Here is an 11,217-nt window from a genome sequence, read left to right on the forward strand (position 1 = left end):
AAGTGGCTGGTCGTTAAAATCGGAGTCGTAATAAACGGATGTACTTTCATACGATCACATACGAAAACCAAATAAATACCTGTGCTTATGTCGTTGTAAGAGGTTGGACGTTAGGTCTATGCGGAGTCGTAATATACTAACCGGACTCTACTGCATTGTATAAAATCTATAATTGAGTAGACTCGGGACTAATTTTTAAAATAAAATCATTACAGATAATAATGTTGTCAATGAAAAGTAATGAATAAATCTTTATTATTACAAAACATTAAATAATTACGTATTTTTGAACCTTTTAATGCCTAATTTTCCAAATTTTGAGAAATAAATACAGTTTCGGTTATTAACCGGTTAGTGACTATAAAAACCGGTTTTTAACGGAGGCCAAAAAGTCTCGGTTAACCGGTTTTTCGGTTAACCGGTTAACCGGTTTGCACACCCTACCGCCCACCCCCTCTCGGTTACCTCACAGTTACCGCCTGTCAAAACCGCGAACAGTCTACCTGTCATATGTCACTCATACAAGCATGGTACGCGTTCACCTACACGAGCTTAGACTGTGTGCTAGGAACGCGCCTCTTTCATATATTTGATCGCCAGTGTCCGAGATGTGGTATAGGTACTATGTCGAATAATTATTATACCTTGACATGGCGCAGTCGGTAGGATCCTATACGATACTACCAAATACTACTCAACTCAAACAAAGACTAGCTTTATTTACTGTCGAGGCGGTAAGTGTGTTCCACACTACAAGGCAGGCGAAAGAAAACAGAAAAATGGTGCAAAATTTTTTGTTTAATTCAATCGGTTGCAACTGTTGCAAGAGTGACTGTTACATACCATCTGTTACTACGTATATGTACAATACGAGTATGCGAATTCTACAGCGAATGCGTAATTACAGAAACAGCTAGATCAAATCCTGAAATTCTCACCACTTATAGAGCACGGTAGGTGATAGTGGCCCCTAAACTACCGCGCTAGCACAACAATATGTAATGTGGAGGTAGTGGTGTTGGCGGTGGGTTCGTGCTGGGGTTCGTCTTCGGGCAGCAGCGCCAGCGCGGCCAGCGCGCGGCGCACGCGCGGCACCAGTCGCCGCGCCCAGCGCCACAGCGCCGCGTCGCGCACCGGCGCCGCGCGCGTGTCGGCGCTCGCCCAGCGCTGCTTGCGCGAGTACTGCGCGCTGTAGTGGTGCAGCAGCGCCTGCTCGCTGCGCAGGTCGCGCACGCTGCAGCGCCCGTCGACGCACGCCAGCGGGTAGTGGTTGTGCAGCGCCAGCACGCGCGCCGTCTTGTGGAAGGCCTTCACGTTGCATCCCCGCGAGGAGAGGCGGCGCGCGCGGTGCACGCGCTGCAGCATGTGCATGTAGCGCGGCGCGCGCAGCTCCAGCCCGCCCGGCTCCTCTAAATAGTATACATTCCGCGCGAAGTAGGAGGTGCTCGGCGGCTGTCGTTTCAGAAGCGAGCTCCAGTTGAGATCTTCCCTCGGTACGATCACTTCGTCGACGTCCAACAACGTTATCCAGCGGTACCGGTACATGTTCCTGTAGAGACAGTCATTATACGGCACTAGCTCCATCTGCCGCTTCATAGTGATCCTCTTCTTCATATACACGTGCCGCAGGCCCGGCAGGTTGGGCTGCCTGCCCGGCAGCGTGATGGGCGTGCTCTCGACGAGGCCGCGCGCGCGGTAGTAGGCGAGCACCTTGCTGATGTTGGGGTGCACCTGGAGCTCGTAGAAGAACACCTTGTCGGCGCCGAGCAGCCGCAGGAGCTCGATCCACTCCACGAGGCGCACGGACAGGTCCTCGTGCTGGAAGTCGAGCCCCTTGACGCAGACGGCGAACTCCTTCTGCGCGCGGTCGGGCGGCTCGTCGAAGTGCACGCGCAGGCAGTTGGTGGCGCGGTCGCACGGCTTCTCCACCAGCGAGACGGCGGCGGGGCGCAGCGCACGCACGTCCGCCGGCAGCGCGCACGCCAGCAGGTACGGCTGCAGCACGCCCTCCCTGTAGTTGCCCCACCCGGGCACCCACATGTACGTGTAGTCGAGCACGCGCACCACCGCGGGCGCGGGCCGCTCCTCGAACCACAGCTGGCAGTGCGCGCGCAGCGGCGGCGGCGGCAGGCGGTCGTGCACCACCAGCAGCCGCACCGCGGGGCCGATCGCGGACGCCTCGCGGATATCGAGGTAGGCGCCGTACAGGTGGAACACGCCTAGGCTCGAACGCAGGGTCTGCCAGTAAACGTTGCAGAACTCGAGTTCGAACATGGAAGGCAACGGCGCGCAGCCTTTCCTCTTGTAGAATTTATTTGTTGAATTACTGTGCCTCTCTAGGTAGGCGAAAGGGAGGGACGTGAACTGCCGGTCTCGGTCGGGGTGAGGGGGCCCGGCTGGCGGCGGAGCGGGGGAGGGCGGCCAGCGCGACCAGCGCGCGGCCAGCGTGCCCCACAGCAGCAGCAGCAGCAGCAGCGCGCGCGCGCCGCACCACCCCCGCGCCAGCCGCCGCCCCATCCCGCCCGCCCGGCTCATCACCTGTAGGGCACCACACAATCATCATAATAAAAATTACAATCTATTATTTACAGAGCAAAGTGGATACAGACATTTAATATTAACTCCTCATTTATTTCTTCTATCAATGCAATAGTTTCGATGCAGCTAGGGTTTGGTCAAGTATCCACTTGGTATCCACTATTTAATTTATTGTCGATACTTGGAGGCTTTATAATAGCTATAAACCTGACGTTAATTACGTACAGTTGTCTTTGTACGTAATTCACACGTCTCCTCACAACAGTGATCCGGGCTTGAATACCACTGCCCATGGAGCAATACAATACAATACAATACAAATATTCTTTATTGTTCACCAATATAACAAGATTACATGCAAGCAATTTGAGGATATAATCTTCTTAGGGCTAGGCCCGGCGTAGCATCGACGTTGGACTTAAAAAACTGTCTTTTTCTTACCGAAGTGGAGTTCCGTAGCTGAGCAGCAGGCGACGCAGTTCGGAGCTCATACACTCGTAGTGTGCGGAAGTCTGGGTGTCGCACCGCGCACCGCACTCCCTGAGTACTCGAGATGTCGGGAGCGTAGTAAGTTTTTCAGGGTTTTGATGCTTTTCAGACGAGTTGCGTCACATCATAAAAGCACCAATAACATCATGTCATACACAAATAAGTACATATTGATCTGATAGTAAAGTACATTGGTATGTTACGTTACGTGCTAATATCTAGGATACGGAGACGTGTAAACTGTCAAGCATTATTAAAACGTGCAAGAGTTTATAATATGGAGTTTATAACGAACAAAAATGTCAAGTCCGTCCGTCATTCGGACGTGACAGCAAAACCATCAACAAACATGCAACAAACGCACAACACGACTATGAAATGTAGGAATCGGTAGAAATAATCTCATCTCTATTCTTCATGCGCACAATTAATCGCCAAAATCATATTAATGAGATGTTTTTGAAGATTGTGCAAGGTTTGTGCCATGCATGTAGAGGCCGGAGATAACGGACATGGTAAACATCGTCTTTCTATTCTTCTTGCTCTTGTTATCCCGGCATTTTGCCACGAGCCTGGGGGCCGCGTGTAGACACTATTTACCTAGTTGTTACGATAGCGACTGCCATCTGACCTTCCAACCCAGAGGGCAAAGTAAGTAGACCTTATTTGTGATTGGTCCGGTTTGCTAACGATTTTTTCTATCAGCGAATAGCGACTGTCAAATATCCTGAGATGGCGACGCCGGGCGGCGCTATTCGCTTACCTTCGAGCGGTCCCTCTGCTTGTTAGCCTCCTATACCATAAGACTATCCTTGAAACAATGCGTCGAGCTCCTGTCTCGTCCGCCCTCGCCTCGCACATCGTCACCCGACTGCACTGCCGCCGCGCACGCGCAGGCGCTCGCCGGAGACACGGCACATGGATGGCCGATTAACCAATAAACTATTATAGTGGGTCCACGTAGACTAAATATAATCATGTCATGATACCTGGTGCCTCGTGGCCGTGGTAGGTAGGAACTTAGATTGATTTTTCAGTCCACACAATATTTAACCGATTGTGGATCTGTAGGCGTTACATAATAAACGTAGTTACTAGAGGTATCCCATATAACCATAATCGGTCGCCGTTCCTACGCAAATCCTCCTATTTTGTGTACACACAGGTCTTCGGGTCTCAATGCTTAGTCGCAGTACGGTCGACGTTTAGTCGCGGCGACCCAAATGGGGACGATTGGTAACAGGCACAAATGGTCACAGAAGTGACAGAAGTGTGCACTACGCGTGCACACATTGTTACCGTTTGGCGACTACTTTCCCAAAATCATTCGTTCATTTCATTCTTTTCAAATGGCGACTGTCAGAGACGTCAAAGTAAAAAAGAAATAAAATCATTTGACATTAAAATGTAATGGCGTAAGAATTTGTTAAAGATAAATATTGTTTGCATTTGTAATATAATGTGGGCTAATTACCATGGCCAATTAAATTGCTCGAGTGATTTCATAAAATAAGTCTAAATTTATCAACGCGCCATCAATTTACCTCAGTTTAACCAGTAATAATATTATTGACTACTCGGTGTTTGCGTGTTATGTATATTGATTGGTGAAGTTTTAGTGCTCTGGTGCATATACTATACTGAAATAATAAAAATAATGCCTAGAAAACCAATAAAGTTGTTAAAATATGGATTAAGACGGTAATATTCCATGTAAAAAACAGTCGCCAAACGGTCACCAAACGGTCAACAAACGGTCGCAAAATGGTCGCAGCGTACACGCGTGACCGAAAGCAGAATGGCTTCTTGTATTCATTTTTTTCAGGTATCCTCAAACTTTATAAACAATTAAATATGCCGTCGTACTCAGTTGCCCTCACTAAAGAAGATTAAAAAAAAAATTGTAACGTGCGTACCGAGCTGCTGGGTTGTAAAGGATCGGGGATCATATTATTATGGTCTTCTATAGAGCAACTAGTATTGTGCGGCATTTCACAATTGACACTTGTTGAAGTAGTCTTCATTAATATTACTATCAACATTCATTTCAGCGATCTGTACTTCTTTTGTCAAGATTTTTGTATAGATAAGTGTCTACAAATTTGTAATGTTAAAGAGACATAAATAAAACGTAGTAGAGTAAATAATGTGTTTTTTTTGTAACCCAAACAAAATACTTGTAGATACGAGTGCGGAAAAGAGGAAAATCGATACGAGTAGCAATAAATTAATACACGAACGAAGGGAGTGTTTTAAATCGACACGAGTTGTGAATGTCCTTTTCGCACGTTTATCGTACGACGATTTTCAGTACCTAAATCTAAGCTAAGAGTTTCGACCAGACAATAAATGAATCATTGCTTGATTTGCTCGCACTACTGCGTTAAAAAAAGCAGCATCTGTACTGAAAAAAACTATCATTGCGCAACAGAAACTCTATTAATATCACAGTAAATACTCTATTTCATTTGATTCCTACTTTTATTGTGTAAAGCAACACTACACTTCATTTTTATCAATAAGAATTAAAAATTATATATTTAATACATTAAGTAACTATAAAGTGCTTATCTATTTGTATTATCATTCTGCACTTTTCTTAACTTTCCCAGATTTCTATAAAATGTCGAAGAGTGCTTAAATGGTCGTCGTCGTTTATTATTATGTATTTAATTCGCTCATATTTAAATGATTCAAAGCAACCAGTCCACAACTTCACAAGACAGTTTGAGAAACCTTCGTATTTCAGATTGTCATTTGCGGATACAGTGGTTTAGGAGCAGTTCGGTAATCAGACCTACACATGTGTGTACAAATTCTGTCAATGTCACTGTCAGAAACCGTTCTGACAGTGACAATGACAGCCACAAATTCGTCCACATGTTGTTACCGTTATGTGTGCAAACGTCGACTAATAAAGTGTCGTTAAAAGTCATTCTGACAGTGACATTGACAGCCACAAATTCGTACACATTTTGTTACCGTAACGAGTGCACACGACGACTACATTTTGTTATTGTATCAATACGGTCGCATTGTTTGCACGCCGTTACCACGCGTTATGTCACATTTGACAGTTAGTTACTGATTTGAAGATTTTGCGACTGAAATGGTTGTATGGGATAATAATATCACAATGCAATTATTATCTTTAGGAACTTAAGTAGTTTAGTTAGTCTATAAGGTCTATGGTATAATACAATGTAAGCCACATAAGTACAGTCAGCGACAACACCGAAGAGGCAGTCAGTAAATTGGTCACAATAACCTGAGTTACGACTATTTATGTACTCGTAGTTAGTTAGACAGTGTTATTAAGAACGCATGCGCATATGCGTTGCTGCTGTCTACAAGTAACAGTCGTTGTCGCTCCGTGGCGAACGATATGCAACCGGCTCCTTCGCCTCAATAAGCATCCAAAGCGTCAATGACTGCAGTGTTTGCTAGACGGCGTTATGCTGACGTGACGGTACATGCCACTTGCCACATTTGGTGGTACATAAGTGTACCTACATCGTCCATTAAAATAATGTTTGGCAGCAGGAAGATCATTGTCACATTAGTCACGCGCTCGGTGGGCAGGGGTAATAAGTTGACAAAGGCGCGGGCGCGGCCAGCCAGAGCTGGCGGCCAAGTTTTAAATGAGAATGTCACAATATCTCTGCTTTGCCTAAAGGTTGACTGGTAGAGAACGCTGTCTGGCATTAAGTCCGCCTTTTGTACTATAAGTTTTTCTTTCTTTGTGTACAATAAAGATTAAATAAATAAATGTGGCTATGCACGGTCAATCAAATCTTGCCACTAAGAAAGGGCGCGAAATTCAAATTTTCTATGGAAATTAATCCTTTGTCCCTGTAAACTCATCTACTTTATATGTGAATATAAGAACTGAGACGCCGTAATGCAATAACTCTTATTTATTGATAAGAATCTTAGTTAAAACGTATACATGTTAATTCATTGAAATATATTGCAAAAATAAAAATCTAGACTTCTGTCTTCATAATGTAAGCTTCAGTTGACAGCAATTCAAAAATGTGACAGCTATATCGATTCTCGATGGTCAATCTTCTTGCTGGCCACGACATTCTCCCGCCTGAAGAACAGCAGAATCCTTTCTTCCAACATCTGGTAGTGGGCACAGCTTCGAAATCGATCTAGTTAACACTCCAGTTGCTGTGCGGACGTCGTAGACTCGCGTAACATTATCTTTTCCAGGATGTTTCAGTAACACTCTACCTAGTAGCCATTTACTAGGAGGTAATCTATAGTCTTTGATTAACACTAAATCTCCGACGTTGAACTCTTGTTGTCTAATTTTCCACTTAGGTCTCTCTTGTAATCTTGTAAGAAATTCTGTTTGCCATTTTCGCCAAAATATCTGTAACATTCTTTGCATATTTTGCCATCTCGATAGGGAATTTGCTTTATGTTGAGTCAAATCTCTCTCTGGTATTGTGACTAATGGTTCTCCGACAAGAAAGTGTGAGGGTGTCAACGGCTCTAGGTCATCAGGATGATCGCTCAGCGGTGATAAGGGTCTCGAGTTAAGACAAGCTTCGATCTGGTTCAGAAGCGTTGATAATTCTTCGAAGGTAGGTGTAGTATCTCCGAGGGTTCTCTTTAGATGGAATTTCGAACTCTTCACCCCCGCTTCCCATAATCCCCCGTGATTTGGTGATCCAGGAGGGATGAACTTCCACTTGGTACCTTCAGTGTCTAGTAAGGCTGCTAGTTCAACTGGGATCGTTGATTTGCCAAGTCTCCAAGTCTCTAGTATTTCTTTGCTCGATGCAATGAAATTAGTACCGTGGTCGCTCCACATCTCTTTGACGAATCCTCTTCGTGATGTAAATCTTCGAAATGCAGCCATGAACGCTTCCATTGTCATGTTACTCACACATTCTATGTGTATAGCTTTAGTTACCATGCAGATGAAAATACATATGTATGCTTTGAACGTTTTCGTTCCTCGTCCAGGGCTCATGCGCACGTTGACTGGACCTGCGAAATCTACACCTGTAGTAAGAAATGCTCTTGATGGCTTAACTCTTATTTCAGGTAAATCGCCCATCAGTTGAGTTACAGTTTTCGCTTTTTGTTTAGCGCAAGGAAAGCAGTTTCTAACATACTTCTTGATAGTATTTCCTGCGTCAATCAGCCAGTATCTTCCTCTCAAGTATATTGTCATAAGTTGCGGGCCTCCATGCAATGTCTTCTTGTGTGCGTCATCGAGTAAAAGTGGTAGCAGTACATTGTTCTTAGACAGAATGACAGGATGTTTGCTCAGGAACTCTAAATCTGCATGTTTCAATCTTCCTCCAACTCTGAGTACTTCTTTTTCATCAAGAAAGGGTGTAAGTGACAGTATTCGACTTCTTTTCTTAAGTGGTTGACGATTTCTCAAAGCTTCGATTTCTTCTGGAAACTCAAGTTGCTGTGAAAGCTTGATACATGTAGTAAGTGCTTTTTCTCGCTCATCATGAGTTACATACTGAGGTAAGTTTTCTTTTACATCTTTGTTTTTGAACATCAGCCATCTTTGACAGTAAGCTATGACTGAAATGAGTCTTCTCAATGATGAATATCTCTTTGAAATTGTGAGTATGAATTCTTCTTTCTTCTCTAACACTGTAGTAGTAGCACATTTGATAGATTTTCTCGTTTCTTGATCTGTATCTTCTACTTCACAAGATTCTCTTTTCCATTCTCTTTGTTGTAAGAATATTGGACCTTGAAACCATAAGGTATGTTCTTTCAATTTCTCAGGTGTGACTCCTCTCGACGCTGGATCTGCAGGATTTTCTTTAGTATTCACGTATGACCATGTAGTATTTATGTTATTGTTGATTTCAATGACTCGGTTCTTCACAAATGTTGTCCATTTCAGTGGGTCTCCGAGAATCCAAGCTAAAGTTACTTTTGAATCTGAATATGCGTATGTATTTTTGTTCTGGATCTTCATAGCTGTAGCAACATGTTTCAGCAGTTGACTCAGTAGTAGCGCTGCACTCAATTCTAGACGGGGCAAAGTAAGTTGTTTTTTCATCGGTGAGATTTTTGTCTTTGCCATGATAAGTGACACTTTGACTTCTCCATCTGGTTGTATTACTCTGCTGTAGACTACTGCTGCATAGGCTGACATTGATGCATCAGCGAAGCCATGTAGTTCTATTAACTCACTGTGGTTGGTTGTTCCAATCCATCTCTCAAGTTTAATTTGTGACAGGTGCTCTATACCATTGCAAAAGGTTTTCCACTCTGTCTTTAAGTCTTCTGGTAGTTCTGTATCCCATGATAATCCTCTTGACCAAATCTTCTGTAGAAATATCTTTCCCATGACTACAGATGGTGCTAGCCAACCCATTGGATCAAACAAGGAAGCTATGACAGTTAAGACGTTTCTCTTAGTTACTCGTTGTTCAGATAAAGTGTTAATTTTGTTAGTTACTAAGAGAGTATCTTCGTTTGAGTTCCATGTTATTCCTAAGGTTTTGATTGTCTCTTTTTTGTTGATGTCTATCTCACATTTCTTCGCTCTCTTCTCTGTTTCGACTGTATTGATGAATTTTTTGCTATTTGAAGACCATTTTTGTAGTTCAAAACCTCCTCTTCTTAGTACTTCTGTTAATTGACGTTTTGCTTCTATTGCAGTTTCTTCTGTATCTCCCCCTGACAGTACATCGTCCATGTAGAAAGAGTGGTTGATAATCTCTCGAGCTTGGGCATATTCTTCTGTGTTTGCCTCATCAATTGCTATTTGTCTCAAGGTTTTGATAGCTAAAAATGGCGCACATGCTGTTCCAAATGTGACTGTTAGCATTCTGTATTCTCTTATGTCTTCATCAGGGCTAAATCTCCAAAGTATTCTCTGAAAGTCTGTGTCTTCTCTTCTTACAAGGATCTGGCGATACATTTTGATGACATCAGCCACAAAACAGACTTTGTGTGTTCTCCATCTCATAAGAATGTCTCGAAGATCTCCCAGAAGTGACGGACCAACTAGCAGTTCTGAGTTGAGGCTCACTCCGTTGCTTCCTTTGCATGAAGCGTCATAGACTATGCGATACTTGGTAGTTTCTCTATCTTCACGGATCACAGGGTGATGTGACAAATATACTTGTTTGTCAGTTTCTTTAACAGACTCATCTCGTTCGATCAATTCCATATGTTGAAGTGTTATGTACTCTCTCATGACCTCGTTGTAGGCTTCTCTCAATTTTTTGTTTGCTTCTAATCTTCTCTCAGTGCTCATGAATCTTCTCAGTGCAATTTCTCTCGAATTCTCAGGTAAAATAGGTTTGTCGCTTTTAAAGGGAAGTGCCACAATGTATCTTCCATCAACATCTCTAGTTACAGTTTCTTGATATATTTTCTCAGCTCTAAGTTCTTGTGGGGTGAGAGTGTCGTTTTCCTCTGACTCTAATCTCTCTGTCTCCCAAAATTTTTCTACCATCTCCTCTAAAGTTATGTTCAGATGCATGGTTTTGAATTCTCTTGTGCGGTTGTTTGTCAAATGACCTCCTGACAGTATATATCCCAAGCGTGTTTGTTGTGCTATGGGAGTACCTGGTTCTCCTTTAATCACTCCATTCATTAAGATGTCTGAGTAGATATGAACTCCAAGTAGTAAATCAATGTTGCTTGGTGTATGATAAGTTGGATCTGCCAGTGACAGGTGTTGCAGATGACTCCATTTCTGTGGATTGATCGGGACTTCTGGCATTATGTCAGTGACATCTTCAACAATGTAGGCTGTGCAGTCAGCTTTGAAGTTGTTGTCGAATCTTGAGTAAATCTCTATGTTTGTAGCGGATTTGATTGTAGTTGACATGTTACCCACTCCGGTAATTAATCCATCAACTGTTTTTCTTCGAAGTTGTAGTTTTCTAACAGTTGCTTCACTTATGAACGACTCTTGAGAACAGGGATCAATGAGTGCTCGTAGTACTTGCATACCATGGCCGGTCTTGATATTTACTAGTGCGGTAGCCATTAGTGCAGTATGACTCTGAGTGATAAGATAATTTCTCAGTTTTGGTGTTTCTGAAGTTTTAGTGGTAGACTCTTCTCTCATGGTATAGTTTGAATTGGATGCGGGTGCTTTCGACGTGGATTGTTGATTGTTCTCTCTCTCTTCAGCGGTTTGATTCTCAAAATGAAGTAAAGAATGATGTCTTCTTTGGCAAT

At 43.5% G+C, this 11,217-nt stretch overlaps 1 protein-coding gene across 1 annotated transcript; it reads right to left on the minus strand.

The window, feature by feature from the left end:
• Positions 1–949: 949 nt before the first annotated feature.
• On the minus strand, positions 950–2,517 carry LOC125236803. The gene has a single exon (XM_048143731.1). It carries the CDS (start codon positions 2,515–2,517, stop codon positions 976–978), a length of 1,542 nt encoding a protein of 513 aa, XP_047999688.1. The 3' UTR covers positions 950–975.
• Positions 2,518–11,217: the final 8,700 nt, after the last annotated feature.

Source organism: Leguminivora glycinivorella, chromosome 19, assembly GCF_023078275.1.
Source record: "Leguminivora glycinivorella isolate SPB_JAAS2020 chromosome 19, LegGlyc_1.1, whole genome shotgun sequence".
Classification (NCBI taxonomy): Eukaryota; Metazoa; Arthropoda; class Insecta; order Lepidoptera; family Tortricidae; genus Leguminivora; species Leguminivora glycinivorella.